This window comes from Boleophthalmus pectinirostris, unplaced genomic scaffold, assembly GCF_026225935.1.
Source record: "Boleophthalmus pectinirostris isolate CB_2022bp ecotype Guang Dong unplaced genomic scaffold, ASM2622593v1 HiC_scaffold_9, whole genome shotgun sequence".
Classification (NCBI taxonomy): domain Eukaryota; kingdom Metazoa; phylum Chordata; class Actinopteri; order Gobiiformes; family Gobiidae; genus Boleophthalmus; species Boleophthalmus pectinirostris.
This window is the reverse complement of record NW_026571541.1, coordinates 23,333,392-23,356,254: the sequence shown is the minus strand read 5'-3', so window position 1 is coordinate 23,356,254 and position 22,863 is coordinate 23,333,392. Positions and strand designations below refer to the sequence as shown.

Below are 22,863 nucleotides of genomic sequence, written 5' to 3'. Positions count from 1 at the left end.
GGAAGAATATTCATATTTGGAGATTTAGAAATTAGGGATAGTTGAATCATGGGTAGAAAAATACTGAAATTCTCCATGTGGATTCAATTAATTTTTTTTGTTTTATTTTACAATATATATATATATATATATATATATATATATATATATATATATATTATATATATTATATATATTTTTTTTTTAATCCAACCTCAAATATCATGAGTGAAAATAATTAGAATCCTTGGCTGATGTATATAGGAAAGTGGAAGAATTGATGCCAAAACAACATGGCTATAGCTTAAAAGTTGTGTCCTGTTAGAAATCCTCTTGGTCCTTTTGTAGCTTCTGGTTCACTTGCGTTCGAGCTGTTCCATAGTCTGTTGTAGTATTATATGTGAGCAGGGGTATGCACAGTTCTTCAGCGTGGCGGTTGGTTTGGACACGAGCACTCGCACTCTTCATGATGTGTGAGGAAGATCTCCCCGATGACCCAGCGCACCTTCGATCGGTGATGGCGCTGGGAGGACATGTCTGGGGAGTATTTGAGCACCTGCAAAACACAGCAGAAATCAGGTTCAGTTATGGTTTTTGATTTGATTTTACTGTCTTCTGAATGAAACAAAACACATCTTCAGGTATGTTTTTGATGAGGAAACAACATTATAACATAGATCATGAAATATAGGGCTTTTAAAAACAAATTAAAATGACTTTCTATATTATAATTTCCAGAACATACTATAACACTATTGTTTTTATTGCCATTTAACACAAAAAAGTCAAATTCCTCCAAAGGCTAAAACAGGATTGGCTGTGATTAAAAAGTGCCAAGCATATATCACTGATGATTAGAAATAACTGAATCTCAATCTCCATAAAAATTGGATTAATTGCACATTAAATGACTATAAAACGTCATTACAATTCATATCATCCCTTGTGTCCTCTAGGCAATATGATAATAGAAAATCAAACTATAATCTGACGAGCGTTAGATTATATCATGATTCAAGGCTTTCTCCTATGCTCAAATTTTCTCTTAAAATACAAGACTAATACCATTTTTTACTGGAATATTCTGATATTGTGACCTCATAATGTTTATTGACTAAAGTTCTATTTTACTTGGATGTGTTGCTTTGTAAATTTTTTTGTTATTATTTCTACTGAGTTCTTGCATATTCATTAAAGAGGGTTATTACACTTCTATGGGGCATTAATTGCTAACAATAAGATTTAGATCTAGCCAGGCTGGTGCTACCTAATGCCTCCACTCAATTTAATTTCTCTCGAGCAAGTAGGTCAGGAATCAAAATACACTGGTTGGTTTGCAAGAACCCTGGAAGTTGTAGGCCGTGCACCGGCCAATCAGCAAAGAGCTGTGAAGCCATGACGTTAAACTCAAGCACCTGTCTAGGTCCTTTTTTGTGGTACAGCACAACAGTAAACAAAGAGGTGGAGATGGATGTAGACGAAGCCATACATTCTATGTTGGTATCAATTCCTGAGATCGAGGATTTAAAGCCAGAACAAAGAGAATGTTTGGTGAATTTTATCAAGGGGAAAGATGTTATTACCCTTTGTCCTATGGGGTTTGGGAAAAGCTTAAAGTTAGCCCCGTTAGTGGCATATTACATATGTCACGAATAGCAGGGACTGGTTAAATAAAAAAATACCCGCCTTCCATCAATCGAACGAATCCTAATGCGGCGAGGTCAGACGGTTTCCACAAAGTGAAACCGGCTGATAAGTTAGGCTAATTTAGATCACCATGTTACCATTTACTGCTGCTATATTCACCAAAAACAACATACTAAAATGTTTAATAAGCTTCAGTTTCATTTTTGACCCTCCATTTGCTGTTCTTTTGCACTAAGTCACTCCTCCTTCAGACTGTGCATCCCGCTGATGAAACTACTGCACATCACATCAGGTTTGTGAAGTTGTAGTGCATTGTTTTGTATCATGCTTTTGTATAAAAGTATGGATGACGTACGCTTGTGGGCTGAACATCGAATATGATAATATTGCTTATTTTCTGATAATCTCTAAAAGGTCAATTTTGCATAATACCTCCTCTTGAACTACTATGAGATGGTTAAAGGTACACTGTGTAACTTTTTGGTTGAGGGTCCTTCATTGCTCTGCCTGGAAAAAAGCATTCCAAATGTGAGCGAGAGATCGCCTCTCCAAAGATCTGATTGTAACTTGGTCTGATTTGGTCTCCATGATGATAAAAAGGTTCAATACCAATTTGTGAAACATTCCAGGCAAAGCAATAACATCTCTGTGAAGAAAAAATAAGCATTTGACGGAACCTGCACTAGAAAAGTTACACAATGCACCTTGAAGTCGATTTTGTCACTCTGCTGTAACCATGGGGATATCTACATGAGGTTTGCACATTCAGTTACTTTTGCATTACAACAATTGCATTACAGAATACCACAATAGAAACATAAAAATGCATTGAAACCCCACAGGGAGAATATGCAGATTTAACAATAAGCCGGCAGCACTCCCCCAACATGCACCATTTATCAATACCCCAACTTTGAGTCACTTTTGTGCAAATACAGGTTTTCGCAAATAGCTTACATGAGTACAAATTGTTCTAAAATTGATGTAGTGAACTCTCTCTCCTCCTTGCTGCACATGATTTATGAGCGAGGAGAGCCCCAGCACTGGAACAATACAGTGCCAAATATCAGGCTCCCTTAGAAATGATCCCAAACGCGTGGAACAGTTTAAACCCTATGGCTGTCAGGCTGTCACATACTACTTCATGCATTTCCAGCATAAACGCCCCCATTTACACACACAGGCTCAAATACACGAGGAGGAATTACTACCCAAATCCCACTTTTGTCTCCGGTCCCATTGTACGACTTCTTAACAGGCAGCGCAACACAAGAGCTGATTTTTAATATTGAAGCCACGCTAGAACAAAACCGCATTGAGATACCGGAAAGCAGGACAAAGCACTGAATGACTGGCTTAAAATGGCGTTGTGCAAAAGAACAAATTGAAAATGGGAATTGGGATGGGGTTGATGGATAGATAGGGACGAGTGGGGGAATTTTGGGAATACTAGATGGCGTAGAAACCAGTGGAGGACAGAAATGAGAGAGAAAGAGAGATGACGAAACAGAGAGATGATGAGAGAGGGAGAGAGATGAAGTGAGAGAGAGGGAGATGATGAGAGAGGGGGAGAGATGAAGTGAGAGAGAGGAGATGATGAGAGAGGGGGAGAGATGAAGTGAGAGAGGGAGATGATGAGAGAGGGGGAGAGATGAAGTGAGAGAGAGGGAGATGATGAGAGAGGGGCAGATGAGAGAGAATGAAGAGAGAGAGGGAGTTGAGAGAGAGATGATGAAAGAGAGAGATGACAAGAGAAAGAGGGAGCTGATGAGATGGAAATGATGAGAGACTAGGAGGGAGATGAAGAGAGAGAGAGAGAGAGAGATGACAGGAGAGAGAGAGGGAGATGATGAGAGAGAGCGGGAGATGATGAGAAAGAGAAATGAAGAGAGAGAGAGGGAGATGACGAGAGAGAATGAGATGATGAGAGAGAGATGAAGAGAGAAAGAGGGAGCTGAAGAGAGAAAGGGGGAGATGACGAGACAAAGAGAGATGACAAGAGCGAGAGGGATGACGAGAGAGAGATGATGGGAGAGAGATTTGAGGAGAGAGAGGAAGATGATGAGAGAGAGATAACGAGACAGAGAGATATGATGAGAGAGGGAGAGAGATGACTAGAGAGAGAGACATTGAGATGACGAGAGAGAGGGATGACGAGAGAGAGATGAAGAGAGAAAGATGTCGAGAGAGAGATAACGAGAGAGAGAGATGATGAGAGAGATGACGAGAGAGAGATGGCAAGCGAGAAAGAGAGATGACGAGAGAGAGATGATGAGAGATGATGAGAGAGATATAATGAGAGAGGGAGATAGTGGGAGAGAGATGACGAGAGAAAGATGATGATGAGAGAGAGAGAGAGATGGGGACAGAGAGGTGATGAGAGAGAGATAATGAGAGAGAGATGATGAGAGAGATGGATGACGAGAGAGAGAAACAGAGAGACAGACAGACAGAGAGAGAGGGAGACTATAGCTTGCCAGTGGTGCATTGCTGCTTCATTGTGAATGCAGGGGCTGGCTCTCGCACGGCCAATTTCTCCCCACTCCCCTGTGCTCCCTAACTGACTGCCACAAGCCATCTCCAAGTTCATGTCGGGCCAATGCAGAGCTGTCGAACTGGGATCATTTAAGGGGCTATACATTGGGACCGACTAAGTTTTTCCATTTTATTTTTTTATATTTTGAGCTGTTTTGGATTTTCAGTTTTTCATTGCCGTTTGTGGTAGAAGTGGGATGAATAATGAAAAATTTAGAATATGTTGTTTTGAAATTTTTAGGGAAAGTTTTAGGTGATTAATGTGAACAAAAAAGAAAATCTAAATTCTCCAGAGCCTAGATCACGTTTTCAATTTTATCGCGATATTCAAAGTAGCTTCATACCACATTTAAAAGGGAACTGCTACTATCTCCCACTTCACTCTGATTGGTCGAATTCACCACAGACTGGCCAATAGGAGTGTAGGAAAAGTGTCTGTATTTGAGTATAATTGCATTAAATAGTACAATATCAAACTAACTTCACAGGGATCACATTATGATCAAAATTTGGTGCCCAGTCTTATTTGGAGAAATGGGAATGAGAACAGGTCTCCACACTTCAAATAAGGGCAGTCTTGTGTGATGTCATGTAGTACTTGAGGTGGCAGTGCCCACTGGAGGCAGCATACACTCAGTTTTTCACTGTTGCTGTAAATAGACCTAGTTTACTCTAAAACTGCAAAAAAGGAAGAAACAATAGATAATATTGTTATTCAGAGTTTAGTAGCAAAAAATGTTGATTTCATGTTTAGTTTCACAGTGAAAAGACCATGCATGGTTTTGGCATATTTATGATAGATTTAATCAGTTAACCGGGATTTGACCAATTAACCGTGATTATTATAGCTACAGTACAGCCTTCAGTTCTGATAAAAAGTGAAATTCCATAATGTAATGTTGGGCCATGAAGCCCACTTGAGAAAGAAGGTACACTCTAGATTTTATTAGCCGTGAAACACTGCTCTATGCCTTCTAAACTCCCCCCTAACTCTTGTCAGTTTTCTTCTGGCTTCATAAACTCAGAAGACAGATACCCCGGCCAAAAAGCCTTTTGACATTTTATATGGGCCACAAAATCTATGGCACGAGCCTTCCCCTATTGTCTCTGTCCTGGCACTTAAAGACACAGTAAGGAGTTTTAGAGGGATCACCCGGACAGCAGTATAAAGAGCTAATACACATGATATTCTGCTCAAGTCTAATGGACAATTAGTGCCAATTTCAGAGCCTGTTTGAGCTTCTTCTTGGCCCTGTGCGGTTTCCTCTTGGGGAGCCCTTAGTGGACCAAAAGTTGATATATTTTATAATAGAAAAGGGATGCATTATTTATTGACGCTGTAAACCATGTCCTTGATGGCATTTTCGGTATTTTTTGGACACCAGGATTGATGAACTGCTCTCATGATTACAAAGGCAGCTAAGTGCTGAGACTAAATCTACTGTTTAGGACAAATAGAAGAAATAACTTTGATAAGCCTGCACTCACATACCCAAACGGCCCAGAAATAGTACTGTCATAATGCTAAACTCAAACTCAGACTTGATTTTGATAACAAAGACAAATGCTTTTTCAATATCAGTACTCAATATTTAGTCCCAATGTCAATACTTGTTTAAAGACCACATATTATGGATTTTGTGGTTTTAATTCCCCTTTTAATCATTAAATCTGTGAACAATGGGAAAATAAGTAAATTAAGCCCTTAGGCCCTGTGAATAGGCTAATAGTGCCATACATTTGTTGTGAACACAGTTTGACTGTAAAACATGTCCAGTGATGGTATATGTGCTTAAAAATTACACAGAAAAAGTCTGGATTTTTACCTGTGATGCAACAAATTGGGCAAATTGCAACCTGGTCATTTTTGAAGCTCAGAGAAGACAACTTTCTGTTAACTCTGGGTATTTGATGAGGGGAAAACAATGCAACTTCAGCATCAACTTGTGTGCTTTAAAGGCGCATTGTGTAACTTTTCTGGTGGGTCTGTCATCTGATTTTTTGCTATGAAGATTTCTTTATCTGAAATGTTCCACAGTAGCATTAAACTTATCTACCTTGCGTTTATTCAGGAGGTAATGGACCCTAGTTTTCAGATCTTTTTTTTTTCCTCACCTCGTGCATTTTTTGCGTGGACTTGGAGGGTTGGCAGGTACATCCGGTGTTCCAGTTTGCTGTACCACATGCGCAGTTCCCCCCACAACGTTTGACCAGCAGACAGCGAGGAAAGAACACAGCACTTGTCACCCTCAACTCCTCGCGAAGATTCACAGAGAAGTTCCGCGGCGTGCAGCTATATCGCTTAACGTCATCGTAGAGCCGGTTCAGATCAACTTTAGATGGAAGAAGAGAGAGAGAGAGATAAAATAAAAGGATTAATCATTTTGCACAACCCTCTAAAAATATGCTCTATTGAGATTCGAGCGTAGGACAATTTGCATAGTTATTACTTTGGGCCATTCTTGTGTCTGTCAGCAAAAATTGGTGGCATATGCAGGAGCCCAAATCGTTTAAGTGAAGAGTGAGAGGCGAATTGTGCAAAGTGGCTCCAATTCAAACAAAAAATCTCTGTCATATTGATTGACTAAATGACAAAAATGTGGGGAGACTATTGTACGGCGACAATTGATGTGAGATGGTTGGATAAATGTGCGAGGAAAAATGATACTGAGATTCAAAAGTGCACAAAGGATAGAGAGGATGCAGAATTGATTGAAGATTGACTAAAGTGGCTAATGCTATTCTCTCTGGAGGAAACCGCATCTCCCATTGGCACACTTAGCCTCTTAAATATGACTCAGAGACAGGTTTTAAAAATAATTTCACAAGCATTAAAGAGGATTAAGACATAAATGAAATAAATGCCAGCTTTGTTGACTGCAATGACACACTCTATCAAATAGTATGTCCCCAAAGTGTTTTAATTGGTTTTGAATATGCTTCAAAGAAGAATAAATAAATTTATACAAGCAACTGGAAAGAACAATGTGATTGGGAAAAAATGTGACTCTGAAATTTCCATTTGTTTTAATGGCGCTATGTCGAAATTTGACTGTCTTTATAATGAACTTCTTAATTTTTGCAGTGGTCTGGAGTTATTTCTTACTTTCATGCCTTTTTAAATGATTTTTGAATTTTTCATTCAGAGGCCAGAGCATGCTAACAGCGTTACTTCCTGGTATAGGACAAACAGATAAGGATAAAAAAAAACTGGAGATGGAGACGGATAAACAGGTTAGGTTAGGTTGCTTTATTCATACTTGTAGGTAAATTAGTTTTGCAGATTTGAGAGAGCTGCTGTTATCACATATCTATACTCGAAAACAAATTCAACATTATTATGAAAAAGTATGTTTGTTTTTTTACCCCTGCAAATCATAGCACTTTTGAAACGGCCCCAGATTTAGCACACCATAAAATATGACTTCAAGCTACATTTCATAGCAATGTAATTTTATTGTGCATACTATATAGTGGATGTAAACTCCATAATGACACGTGCAGTTTCCCAAATCATTTTGTACCTTCTAACCTTGACTGTCTGATTCTCAACTGGCCTGTGCTTAGACTTGAACCCTTATGTTTTAAAGTTTAAATTATTATTATTATTTTGATTAAAGGTCCTATATGACACAAAATTGACTCTTGTGAGCTTTAAGCCATGTTAGAATGTTGTTACCTCACTGAAAACATACTTGGAGTTGTGTTTTGTTTCATTCACATGTTTGAGTAATACTTTATTATTAGTCTGTTTACATCTCCAAAGCTCAAAATGCTCTGTTCCATCTTGTGATGTCATGAAGCGGTAGTTTTCAAGTTAACAGCTCCTTTTACCTTTGGTTCAATACACATTGGAAATTCCAGGGCTGAAATGATCCAAATGATTCTAGTGAAGGTTTATGGATTTTAAAAACATAGTGGAGCACTTCTTGTATTGCCACATGACATCACAATGTGGAAAAGAGTGTTTTTTGCTTGAGACAAGAAGAGTTTGTATGTGTTTTGAAGAGGAGACAACACTATAACGTAGATCAGAAAATAGTATAATAGGGCCCTTTAAATTTGTGGAGATATTGGGGTGTCCATCAGCAAAGATATTATAAAATCACAAAATAAAAAGGTATTACTTGATTGAATTCATTAGAGATCCTGTCAACACAAATGATATATCATATATCATTATATTATGTTTCCAGTAAATTCCAGTGCATAGTGTTCATACTACACCTAAAATCTTGGTAATCTGGGGTGAGAATAAGAAATGAAATCACAGGCTAAAAGCAGAGGACACAAGAGGACCAATCAGGCGTAATCATGACACTGTGTCCGTACCATGGGTGCAAATTACAGCTGATCTGTGGGACTGTTGTACTATTGATTTAGACTCTTTCCAATCATTCTCATACAAGGAACTCCATTGGGAACAGAGTTTAGGATATGTAGCCCACTGGGTTCAATTAGGAAGAGGAAAAATCAAAGAAATTATACAAAAACATGCAAACGAAATCAAAAAGAGAAATGTAGATGTTATAAAGTCCTTATTATGCATGGAATCTGCTAACCCTGGAGCTGAGATCTCTACAAACATGTTCTAAATGCATGGGGGTCTTGAATTAGTTTCGTAGTTCATAGTTGAAGACTTTCAGTTTTTCGTATGCACTTAGGCATGTTTAAAATGTGACCTGATTATAAAATGAATCTTGTATTTTTGTATGCATTTGTTGTTTTCGAGTTTGACTAATAGTCCTGGATATTTTCTTCTGCCCTTTTCTTAGAGTAAAATATGTTATTGAGCTGTAGTGTGTGGTTGGTGTGTGAGGCAGAGGTGGGACCAAGTCTTTGTTTTGCAAGTCTCAAGTCTATGACCTCAAGTCAGAGTCAAGTCCCAAGTCAAATACCGGCAAGTCCAAGTCACATCTGCTTTGAGCTTCAAGTCATTTCAAGTCAACCAAAGTACCAAATATAGCTTTGGTTTTTGCAATTTATTTGACTTTTAAGAGAAATTGTACTTAAAAAAATCATAGTATATTTGTATTTGAGTATTTATAGAGTATGTAAAAGTTGTAGAAATTAATGTAGTTAATTTTTCCTTTTTAAATGTTTTGACAAAATCTTAGTGAAGAATTCAGATTTAAAAGTGCTTCTCGAGTCTTCTCAAGTCACAAGCCCGAGTCAAGTCCCAAGTCACTGACCTCCAAGTCCAAGTCGAGTCCCAAGTCTTAGTCCATTTTATTAAGTCAAGTCTCAAGTCCTGAAAATAGTGACTCAAGTCTGACTCGAGTCCAAGTCACGGCTTGCAAGTCCCCACCTCTGGTCTGAGGTAAGGTTGATATAAATAATGGTCAAAATTGGCAATGGATTTCAGAAAAAAAGGTAAAGAAAAAATATATTGTTGAACAGTTTTCCTGTCTATCAAAGATACAAATTCATTTTTTATAAGTAACTAATGTATGAGCTAAATTAACTGTATTAATAACTACATTTTGAGAAGTTCAGTGTCAACAGAGGCTGGTATTGAAAACCTTTTAGTGTTACTTGATTGGCTTAACCCTTAAACATCATCCTTAAAGTAGGACTAAACTCCACCTGCAACCACATTTCAAACAGAGCTGCTAAACTGGGCAGTATCTGGAGGAGTAAAGAAAAGAGTGAGGAAGAGGAGGAGTAGGGTTTGGAGGTGTAAGGAACAGTGTGATTGGGCTAACAAGTATCCACACTTCAAACTCCACCCCTGCACTCAGGCGTTGAAACACCTAGCAGTTATCAAGGAAGTCCTGCGTGATGTCACATAGTACTTGAAATTGCAGTGGCCAGTCGAGGCAGCTCCAAATGTACCTAGTTTGCACAAAAATTGACAAAGAAGGACTAAGAACAGTAGACAATGCTATTAAAACTCCATATACACAGTTAATCAGTAGAAAAAAGCTGATTTGAGTGAGTTTCACATCTGTATTAATATCTTGTGCAGTTGTTTCTGGAGCCAGCATCATATTTTTGCATCTAAGTGCCCTTTTCAGTCATATTCTTAAAAAAGAGAGTTAAGACTTGCTAGTAACCAACGTCAACACAGCCCCAAAGCATTGACGCATTGAAGTGGACGACAATTTGGACAATTACGTTTGAAACATTAAAGATCATTAAAGTCTTTAGTCGGCACCTCTTCATGTGTTCATAATGCGGCGTTTAATTAATGAAGGGTGTAAAAGGGGCTGATGACTTGGTTAATGAGCTCTTAAGGTGAACAGCCGGGAGCAGCACCGGCTCACAGCGGACTACGAAGTGCTGATGCGGGGTCTTCATGGTTCACTGGGACCCCGCTGGACTGTGCATTGTAACAGTCATATAATCACTACTCTTAAAGGGACCATATGTGAGATTTTGATGAGTCTCTAATTTTGGTGGGATTGTAAATAGAAATGATAGTTTTACACAAATCAATACGCAATTTGTGAAGAGAAGTTGAAAAATGTTGAAACATTGATGACATCACACTAGGGAGAAATCTATCCAAAATTTTAGCACAATGTACACTTAAAATACAACTTTTTTCATTATTTCAGCAAAAATAAAGGTGTTTTCTTATATTTGTCGGATAATGATTTCTATGTGCATTAGTGAAGTTTTTCTAGGTTACAATTCCTTAGTGTGATGTCACAATATCCAACCAGAAAGTGAAAACTATTGTGAATGTTTTTGCAAAAATCTTCATTATAATGATCTTTACTGTTTTAGTAAAAAAGTCTAACCTGTCATAGGCACTTTAAAGGAACCATACGTAAGATTTTGATTTTAAATTCATAAACACAACCCATCTATGCCCCCAGATATGAGACAGACATGTTCAAATCGGATATATTTTTTACAGGTAAGACGTGCAATTCTGATTTATTCTTAATTTCAAAAACATTGGATATGACAGACAGTTATCCAATCAGAAAGCAGAGTGAGCCTCACATGAGTCTATAATTTGGGTTGGCAGTTTCAGTGCAGTTTGAACTTAAAAGCACTCTCTCTGATCTGAATCCTCACTACGTAAACCTCAGCACCTGTGAGTGAATTCTGGAGGTTCTGAGCTTTCACATGGAGAGGTCATACTGTGTATTTGGAAAAAGAAAAACTTGTATGTGTCCTCTATATGCAGGTTAAGACACTGACAATGCTGTAATGGCTTTTGTAAGAGCTCAGGCTACATTCAGTTCCTTTAAACCTGATCTGCACAGATGGCAAAGATGCAAGTGAAGAATGCAGAGGTAGTAGTGTTTTGTAGGGATGTTGAGGGCTGCTTTATTTTACAATTTATATGTGATTTTTAAAATAAATTTAGCTATTTACTGTTTAACATGTTCAGATTTTGAATGCACTTGGAGATGATTCAAATGAGATCTGATTTAGACATTTTGAAAGTAATGTGCTCTTGCAGAATACAAAATATTTGTTAACATGGCTGCTAATAATATGACCACCAATCATTCACTAACACACACTGCATTGAGTGAAGTGTTTTGCCTAAAGACACAGCATCAATTTGAGCTAGAAGGAGGAATTCAAACAAAAAACATACAAACTGACCTACTGTATCTATTGCAGAAAGCACTGAGGTCTTCATCCACACCTCATCTACATTTCTTGCTTAAGATTACATCTTAAGCAGGCATCTGATATAAAAGTCAATTCAGTGTGACTGCATTTGAGTGACAGCCACTGTATGTAGGTGTATTCTCAAAAAAAGGATTGTATTTCATATAAGCAATGTTTGGGATTATGAACTGCGCAGTCCAATTCTCACAATTTTCTTTGCACTAAAAAATGAGTGAATTTGAACTCCATTGTCATCGCTTCATTGTCCCCGAGCATGAGTCTTTTAAAGCCAAACACAGTAACATATTTGCTGCAGTCAATATTAGCTGTGTGTTCCAGCGTGGACACAGTGTGACTCTCTGAGAAGGCTATTGATCGCGGAGCATTCGACAATTTTCTCCAGCCTCTTCGGCAAAAGTTAACAAGAGATCAGTCATGCGATCCAAGTGTCTGAGGAACAGAGCTGTGCTTCTGATGATGGAATGTGCTGGTGGTGCAGGAGTGGGTCTGTGAAAGAAGCTGGAGTAGGGTCAAGAAAAAAAACGCTTATATCGGAGATCAATAAGCAATTGTTTGGCAAAAGCAAATCTCTGTCATGCATCCATGCTACAAATCACAAAGGAACTTGTGGAGATGGTTAGAAGGTTCTGCTACTGTTTTATCAAAATGTGTATGTTTTAAGGCCCGTTCAGACCGGAGCATCAAGGCGACCAGTTTATATGCAAAGTCTATGGACGCGTGTCTAGGGCATTCTGCGTTTTTGCAGCGCGCCTGCGAGCATCAGCGTGGCGCGAATCTGGTGTTGACACTGTGCATTGATACTTCAGGCGTTGAAAATGCTGAACTTGGACACCGCGTCAACCAATCAGGAACGCACAACATTAGCGGAGTATAAATATATACACCGCAACTGCCGAGCCGATTGCCAAGATTACACCAGAAGTGGACCAGGACTGAACCAGGACTGAACCAGGACCAGACCAGGACTAAACCAGGACTAAACCAGGACTGAACCAATGTCATTAGAGGAGTATGAATATATACACGCCAGAGCCGTCGAGCCGATGACCTCCGCTGATGGTTTTATGTAATAAATACACTAAAATGACTCTCTCAGCCTGGTCTTCCATTGTTCTGGGAAAAGACTGGGAAATGGCATTTGTTTCCAGGGCAACAAATGTCCTGGATGCACGTCAAGTATTTTATAATTAGTCTGTCTACATCTTCAAAGCTCAAAAGTTAAGAGCTATGTGTAGAATCCCTCAGTTGTCCAGGTAGAATCCATGGCAAAGAAGAAATTAAATTTGTCAAGTGGACAAACATTTATTTAGGTCGAAAACATTTCGCAGCTCATCCAAGCTGCTTCTTCAGTTCTGTTCAGACGCTGGTGGACACTTCCTTATATCTGCCTTAAGGGAGGAGCTAACTACATTGAAACTAACACACCTACTTGTTTACAGTTTCCTTTTACCTCTTGTTCAGTAGAGATTGGCAAGTCCAGGGCTGACACTGTATCATCCATATGATTCTATTGAAGGTGTATGGAGTTAAAAAATACAGTGGAGCTCTTATTGTATTACCACAATATGTCACAAAGTGGAATAGAGTGTTTTCTGTTTCTCACAACTTAACTTAAACACGTGCAAATGAAACGAAACACTCCAGGTCTGTTTGTGATGAAAAAACAACATTAGAATATAAATCAGAAAATAGTGTAATATGGGCCCTTTACATATTAATTTGGTAAAATATTGCACAAAGAGAGTGATCTACTCTGTCATTTCGGTGGTGTTTTCATGATACATTTTCAGATGCAGAAATTACAGATGTGAGCTGTGACAATGAAAAGCTTTTTACTCTCCTGCTATTAATCCAACATTGATGCCTTGAGTAGTTGGGAGTACACTGACAGTTTTAGAGCAAATACACCTCACATAAATCTATAATTCATATTCTTTTGTGAAACATCCAAAGTTGACAGAATTTCTTCAAACTTTCCTGAATGTTTCCACGACTGGCTGCTGTAACAGCGCTGCTCTTTGTCTTCGGGGAAACACAATGAGTTCTGCCTCAGATGCCCCGACACAAAGACTGAGTTTAGTGCATGACGGACAATGAGCAATATCCCCAAACAATACAGTAAGCAGGAGGCCCCAAGTCGCCTGTATGTGGAAGATATGTGTGTGTCTGTGTGTGTGTGTGTGTGTGTTTGTGAGTGCGCGTGAGTGAGAGTAGTGGAGAAGTTGTGGGGAATGAAATCTGCAATGAAATCTAAGGTTAGGGTTTAGCTTAAAGCTGCACAATGTTACTTTTCTTGTGGAGGATTGTTCATCTGTTTGTCTTCATGGAGATGTTGTGCCTGGTGTGTTGCCTGTGGAATGCTCCACAGTCTGGCATTAAACTAACAGTGCTGGGAGTAACATGTTATCAAAGTAAAGAATTACTGTAATGCATTTCTGTTTGCTGTAACGCAATAATGTAAGATATTACAGAGAAAAATGTCAGTAACGTGTGTTACAATGTTGTTGTTTTTTTTGTTTTTCTTCATACAAATTCGCTAAAATCACACAGATATCAACAGCAGTGAAATGCCATCATTATGGTTCCAAGTGTCAGGACGCGCCTGCATAGACCGTCAGTTGACCACGAGCGAAAGGACCGGCGCATAACTCCATGCTCCAAAAGAGCTGACAGCCAATCGCGTTTTGCGGTCACCCTCCTCCACGGGCTTGGGGTTCTCTCAGGGGCCGTCCTAGTTTCCACATTCTAAACCAAGATTAGTTCTTGTCTAGTCCTGGTTTAGTCCTGGATTAGTCCTGGTTTAGTCCTGGTTTAGTCCTGGTTCAGTCCATATACGGTGCAAAAGTTTGGCATCTTCGCTCGCTGATTATCAAATAACAATTATTCTGATGAGAGTAATTTAAAAGTAATGCAATAGTTGCGCATTAATATTGTAATGTAACAAATTACTTTGAAATGACAGTAACAAGTAATAAATAGCGCATTGCAGTTTTGAAGTAACTTGCCCAAAAGTGTAAACTAACCTATCTATATGAAGACAGTCAGGTGATGCCACAGGGCCAAGTTACAGGTCAGATCTGGAGAGAGGTGAGTTATAATACTGAATAAATAATAGATCATAAGTTTCTCGGCATACAGACACGTTAGTAATTATGATTAATGTTAAAGCGATCTCCAGGAACTTTACATGAGTCTATGGCCTCACAAATTCTCTAAACCTGCCTGTGTATGTCTGTGTGCGTGTGTATGTCTGTGTGCGTGTGTATGTCCGTGTGCGTGAGTGTGTGTATGTGTATATGTGTGTGTGTGTGTGTGCGTGTGTGTGTGTGTGCCTGAGGGCTGAGCTTGTATCTGTTAAAGGGGAATAAATGTAATCTCACAAAGGCAGCGGTGTGGAACCTGGGGGGACAGACAGAACCGCTGTATGACTGCAGAATGGTCACGTCACTCACAACCTCACGACCACGGAGGGAGAGAGAAGAGAGAGAGGAAGAGGAAGAGGGGAAGAGAGAGAAAGGGAAAATGGAGGGTGACTCTGGCAAAATGTTCAAAATGTGGAAACTAGTTTTCATGCCTGTTATGGATTTACAGATCTTAAGTCTCTGTTTACGTTTTATGGTTTCACACTTTTATTTATTGATATTATAGCTCTAATTTGGTTTGATTTTCTTAATGAGGAATAGTAAAGTTAAAGCTTTAATTTATATTTCCATTTTGTTTTACATCTGTATTATGCAGCACTTTGGAAGCTGTTGTTTGTGTTATATGAATAAAGTGGATTATCCTGATTCATCAGCCAGTTTCACTTTGTGGAATGTGGAAGCATTAGGGTTCATTCTCTCGACGGTAGGCAGGTACTTTTTTATTTAACCTCTGCTTAATCTCTGCTATTTGGTCATGACGTATGTAATGCACTGAAACACTCATTGGTGTCCAAGTAATTGCCGGCACAACAACAAACAAAGCAGAGAGTGAACATGTCTGCCAATGATCATTGTCGTTTCTGCGAGGTGAACTTGCGAATTAAAGGTGCAATAAAAAATCCGAAGTTTGTATTTGACAAAGGAAGTCCAAAGGAGGATAGCGTATGCAGTCTGATATCACAACGTGGATTGGTTCAGCTCTTTGCTGATTGGCTGGTGCATGGTCTACTTTCAGGGTTCTTGCAAACCATCTAGTGTATTCTGATTCCTGACCTAGTCGCTGGAGAGAAATTAAATTGAGTGGAGGCACTAGGTGGCGCCAGCCTAGCTAAAAGTGGATTGGATTATGTTTTAAATACATCAATATGCTCTAGTATAATGTTGAAAAGGTGAGCTATGTACCAAAATCATATCATGATTCCAGGAGTCACAATTTCAGTTGTGTTACGATTCGTGTAGGTACTATATTTATAACAATTTGCCAGTATTTGAATTGGAAATGGTTCATATTTATCGTTGTCATGATACAATGCATATGAAGACTAAAGGCATATTTGCAACTCAACTGTAAAACTCAATTAGTAGTATTACAAAATATTATATTATATTTCATGGTTCCTATCTGTTATTCACACATATCACAAGGTCAGACTTCCACATGGAGTACTGTGATATCAGGAAGTGCATCTGGCTTAAAGATCTGCCAAACTAATCTTTTAAATAATTTTTTATAATATAAGGCAGTATTTAAGGTTGGGCTGTACTGAAATGAACTGTTTCTCCATAGAGCTTCCACGGTAATTACCTTATTTCTGAACTGTACATACTATTCACAAGTTTCTTCGAGAACTATAGCTCCCAAAATTCCAATTAATATCTCTATATGACTTGGTGTCCTTGCTGTTCCAGAGGTGGGCAGGAGCCTTGAACGCGTTAATGAAAACAAAGCTAAGCTGCTGACGGACGCACATTTCTGCTTGGCCGCACAGGTTGAATTTCCAATTAGAGAGAAGTGCAGTGCGCAGTGGATCATGGACCTCCCTGTACCGAGCCTCTACAAGCTGTGTGTAGCATCAGACCTGTCATGTGTGAGCCCTGATAGAGATGGATGTGCTGTCCAAAGAAGAAGAGAAGAACAGGTGAGGGAGGCAGGGGGCATCTTCACCAGAGTTGCCAAGTTTGCTTCTTTATAGGAACTTTGGGCTTTTGGGAAGTTATTTGTAAATTTTCACAATCTGAAGTTGCGTTCTTGTTTTCACGGGTTGCAAGTCATAAAAGATGTGATTTTATTTTGATTCTGTTTGACAATATTAGACCCAGTATTGACTGAAGTACTACCTGATCACATTATAAATATGTTAACCTTTCTAGTATAGGGTCACTTACCTGCTTGTCTCCTGGTGATGTTACAGCTTTGCCAGAAAAGTTCCACAGAATGGCATTTAACTGAACATCTTGCATTTACTTCATTAGTTGTTTTATTAATATTAAAAAAATACTTTGAAAACATGCATTCTTACTACACAGGGGCAACCTCTCCATGGAGATTGTCATGTTTAATGCCATATTGTGCAACATTCCAGCAAAACAAATACATCACAGGGAGACGAGTTTGTGATGGACCCTCCAATAGAAAAGTTACATAATGTCCCTTTAAACCTGGAACTGAAAATAACAGATATTTACTAGCTGCTTCTTTTTTTGGCTTATATTTGTGAGGCTGGCGCTGCTTGTTCGGCGCATTTTTCTCTCAGGCTTTGTCGCTTTAATCTCTGAAAATCTGGCAACCCTGCCCTTCACACATGTGTATTATGTGGAGTTAGTGTGTGAGGATACATGCACTGAACCAGGTTAAGATGTCCATGGGGACTGCAAACTGCTGGAGCGTTAAATCCAGGGGAATCCCACACTACTTTAATGTCACTGGATTAAAGGTGTGGTGCATTGTAGCAGATAGACATGATACTGTGCTGGTCATTGAGTAATGGTTGTCAAGGAAATAGGAAGTCAAATACTGACGTTGTCAGATAAATGTATATAGTCGGGAATCTTATATTAAAATGAATGCCTTTCAAAATGGTGTCAGTGCTTCTAGTTGTGAAGTGAATACAACATCCTATAAGACAATGGCAACATGCGATTTTGTGATGACAGCAAGGTCCAGTTTGTATGTATTTACAGGGAGAAATGTACACTATTAGACTATAGGCTATTCTCTGTAATAATGGGCACACACTCACCATGAAAAATCTAAGAGCCCTAAAGGGGTTCTCAAACTTTCTGAGGCCAGGGACCCCTTGTCAGTATGATGGCCGTCCTCCAGAATGGTATCACAGTAAAATTCAGATGTTCAACCCTTGTTTCTAACCAAATTTGAATGAAAGATTTATTTTTCATAGTCCTTATTTTGTTGGAGTGGTTCTTTCCATCAAAAAAAAGTTTGGGATTGTATATAATAAGAAATGGTAGTATTTAAGAAGATCAACAGTTATCATAAATTCTGAGGGAATACACACCTTGAACCACTGCGATAAAACAACCAAAGTCAAATATTCTATTCAAAACCCCAAAGAAATTCTTGGTCATCAGAGGTGAAGTACTTTGTCATCTCTGTTGATCTAAAATGAGAGAGTACTGCACACATTCAAATACGTCTGTTATTTCCCAGGCTCTTTTTTTCCCCTCATGCTTCTCCTCATCTGTGCCTAATCTAGTGTGACCCTTCTGGATGATATAAGAAGGTAACAGAGTACTCTTTATAATCACACCCATACCAGGTAAGGGTCACTCAAGTTTAATCCTATAAATTTTAAGATACATTATTGTCTGCAATTTCATTTAATAAATAAAAATAAATAAATAAAAAAATCCTACTCATTGGCATTCATTACTGCTGTATAATCCCCCACTGCCAATATGGCTTCCCTGTGGGATTTAGTCACGTGGGTGCAGGAGCTCTATTGTAGCTGGATTAAAGGTGTGGTGCATTTAGATTAATGTGTCTAAATCAGACTAGGGCAGTTATCTGTTTTTCCTGGCGTGCATGTAACCATAGTAACTAAGAAAGGACCGCTCACCTCATGTGACACTAACGGTACATTATCTTCCATTAACTATAATACACAAAAGTGGCAATATTTAACTTACATTCACATTAAAACAGCCACATTATACTGTTCAAACCCATATATTCCATAGAAAATGGAGTTGTATATTTAGTTCAATGGCGGTGCACACTGGAGCTAAGTCTACAGTCTAATGCAGGTAAATGGTGGTCCTGCTGAGTGTGCACTGTGTGACAGAGAGCTGCTGCCCTTTTTGGCCTCTGCACCTCTTTATTGTACCTGCGAACTGCTCCACAGCTCTACACCGAAAATCTAACCACATTTTATTATAGACCAAGATCATTTTTTTCTTCTTAGTCACACTTTGGGTTTTGAACTCGAAAGGAATAGGACTTAAACTGGAGTTTCCAGTGTTAAAGGGTCTGCAGCCTATCATTTTTTTCTGAAACCTGAAAAAATGTCTAGTCACAGATTATTATTATATTGTAAAAACAAAATAAGTCAGCTGTTTCCTCTTTGCATCTAATTATAAAGTATTTTTTAATTGTCTGTGAACCAGGAAGTAAGGCTGATGTGTTAGAACAGCATATCAGTTACACTTAGAGTTAGACAAAATGTATTGATCATCAAGGAAAATTATTTGAACACAGAAACTCATATATCTCAATATAAAATAATTAGGGGTCTATGATATGATATTGTCACGGTATGAATCTCATGTACGATATTTATTGCAATATCATGGGAAAGCTCACGATATGTTGGGGAGGCTCACGATTAGGGATGTAACAATATGCACATTTCTCGGTACGATATTTTAACAGTATACATCTTATGGTATGATATTTATTGTGATATTTTGTGGAGGTGAACAAAAGTTAACTATTAATATGCTACGGTTTCCTCTTAAAATACCTTGACAAGACTTAATCCAAAGAACTAAGACTTAAAAGTGCTTAGAACTGTTATTTCTTCATGTAGTCTACACTGAAATGGAGCAAAGGATCATGGTCTATGTAGTTCTCTCTGTCTTTTTTTAGCTATTGCTGCACCATAGCTCTTAATTTAAACAAACAAACTTGTAATCCGATATATTGTGATGGTCTAAGAGTGAGACCTTTGACGATACGATATCACGATATGTTGGTTATTGTTACAACCCTAAATATAATATAATATAATATAATATAATAAAAAGCAAAAATATAATATAATAAAGAGTAAAAATACACATGCTAATAATAAATTCAAAATAAGTAGCAAAAACAGTAAGACAGTTGTCAAATAAAACATAATTCTACAAATGTATATGTACACGTAAAAAATAATATAGAACTACAGTAATACAACATATATTTATCTAGGTCAGTAATGTTAGTTGTTGTTAGCATTACCATAACACCAAACTCTGCTCTGGCCTCTGAATGTTTTGAAAAACTCGTATAAGCTCATCATGGTGAATAATCAGGATGCTAGGAGTGCGTTTAGGAAGCGAGAAATAACTTTGGAATAACTTTAAAATGAACTAGCTCTGTTTTTTGTGTTTTTAAGACTGTGATAAATAGGTAGCCATTAACTAACTCTTTAAACAGTCTCTTGGAGTTGTTCAGCACCAAATTAAAGTCCCAGTTATCCCCATTACGTTCCCAGTGTACGTCTCACCTTTGTTATGTCTGCTGACCAGGTGGTAGGCGCTGGAGCGGTACAGGATCTGAGCGTCTGCTGTGTAGATACTGTCCAGATCTTGTCTCCATGTGTCTGGGCTGAGGGACTTGAGCAGATCTTCTATCGTGTCAAAGGCTGCGATGGTCCTGTCCAGATCCTCCAGAGAGAAGGGCACCTCTGGGACAGGCACCTGGCCCGCCCCAAAGTCCTGCGTGGAGCATAGAGCACAGAGAACAGAGGCAGAGCAGTGAATTACAGGATTGTGTTCAGCTCAAGTCACTCTTCCATGCACTTGGCAGATTGTAAAGTCAAACTCCACAAACTCATGAGTCACCACATTTCTACTTTAATGAAATCTCTATTCTGTTGTGAGACTCTGTTCAAAAGGTTACCCAAAACACTGGCACTTTTATTGTATTAGGAATAGTTCTCCAGCGCTGTTTCTCAGACCTTGACATTTTTTTATTTATTTGAAGAACAAATGTTTTAGTCTGGGGTTGGCTATGAATGTTTAACGACGACGTGACCCCTAGTTTAGCACTCAAAATGGAAAAATATGCCAGTTAAAATTCAAAAATACACATTTACTCTTACAGACGCCATCTTTTATTTTTGTCAACGTGAGCACGATAACAGTGATTTTTGTTTGGATATGATTAGGCCTGTCATGTGTCAAGTATGATGCATTGCTAAAGTAAATGTAGACGATAAAAGATAATGCTGAAACTTATTTATGCCACTGACGCAATCACCCAAGAGCAAATTTAAACTGCAACAACTATTCTAAATCTACAAAATTGTTAAAAAAAAATCAGGACATTCAGATGTGTCCTACTTACCTGTAATGTTACTATTCAATACAGTGCACTCTGTTTGTTTGATAATGTTTAAAATGTTCAATAAACCAAGTTGGAAAAAAAAAAATCAAGAGCCAGGAGCTGCAATAAATAAACAGCAGAATGAAACGATAATTACTGACCCCCCATAAAATGATTCCTGATTTCATATACTGAACGGTAAGTCAATATAATAATTATCGTGGCAGGCCTGGATACGATACTAAGAAATACTATGACAAACATGATACCAGCTCTTGTGTCAAGGTGTCATTGTCTTTGATACACCCCAGCTTGGACTGATCCAGATTTGAAATATATCTGCAGATAAACTAACATATTAAAAGTCCTATATTACGCAAAATTGACTCTTTTGTGCTTTTAGTCCTGTTGGAATGTTGTTACCTCCGCAAAATCATACCTGGGGTTGTGTTTTCTTTCATTCACATACAGTAAATTGTAGTAAGCTTGCATTATTAGTCTGTCAACAGCTCCAAAGCTCAAAATGCTTTATTCCTCCTTGTGATATCATGAAGCAGTAAAGAGAACAGCTACCTTTTACCTTTTGTTCAGTAGAGGTTGGCAATTCCAGGTCTGAAATTATCCAAAATATTCTAGTGAAGGTGTATGGAGTTTAAAAACGCAGTGGAGCACTTCCTGTATTACCACATGACATCAGAAGGTGGAAGAGTGTTTTCCGTTTGAGAGAATTCAACCTAAATATGCAGGGCCTATGCGTTAAATATGTGAGAATGAAACAAAACACAAATCTGGGGATGTTTGTGATGAGGAAACATTATAACATAGATCACAAAATATGTTAACTATGTATGTAAAAAAAAAAAACAACAACTTTATTATTATTTTAAGGTACACTTATTAACATCTAACTACCTGCTAATCAGCATAGTTGTAGATGGTTAATTTGTCATTAACTAGTATTTATTCAGCCCTTATTAATGTTTAAATCCCCATAAGCTTATTCTGCTATTAGTTATACATTTACAAACATTTTAATATGAATACACTCCTTATTACTGCTTATTAGTATGTTACTAAGCCATTTTTGTCCTTGAATTATGATTCTAATAAGAGTGTTGTTAAGGACTAGTAGCACAAGAAATGTAGTTTTTGCTTATTTCCGTATAATAAATTTAGCTTACTCTTATGTAATGAAACTCTCTCTATTAGGTGAACTATTAATATGCATGTCACAATACATGAATTAAGTGTGAAGAAGAAACCACTTTAGAATAGGGACCATATTCATTTCAATTTCAATTTCTAGTCATTTCTTAGCTACAATCAAAACATCACTTTAGAATGGGGGACATATTTAGGGCTTAATGACTTAATTCATGGCTAATTGGACTCTATTAACACCTAATAGAGAGTGTTTTATTACATAAGAGTTGTTAGTTATTTATTTATTACATAATAGATGTTAATAAGTGTACCCTAAAATACAGTTTTACCAAAAAAATACAATATTGATATTTTCTGCTTGAGAATCAATACTTTTCAATACTCCAGTCAGTATTGCTTTCTTTCAAGAACAAGCTATCCTGCTATTTTTACTATTGTGCAATACGACTATATGATGCAGACTATAAA

The 22,863-nt window shown here is 38.0% G+C and overlaps 1 protein-coding gene across 1 annotated transcript in view; it reads right to left on the bottom strand.

Annotated features, from left to right (window-relative positions):
• Positions 1-234: 234 nt before the first annotated feature.
• The window catches only part of pdgfd (platelet derived growth factor d), a 106,782-nt gene continuing 84,153 nt past the window's right edge, over positions 235-22,863 (bottom strand). Inside the window, exons 5-7 of the mRNA XM_055147742.1 lie at positions 20,411-20,621; positions 6,277-6,494; positions 235-535 (exon numbers count right to left, since the gene is read on the bottom strand). Of these exons, the coding sequence (XP_055003717.1) occupies positions 404-535; positions 6,277-6,494; positions 20,411-20,621 (561 nt within the window). The 3' untranslated portion in view covers positions 235-403. The remainder of the gene's footprint in view (positions 536-6,276; positions 6,495-20,410; positions 20,622-22,863) is intronic.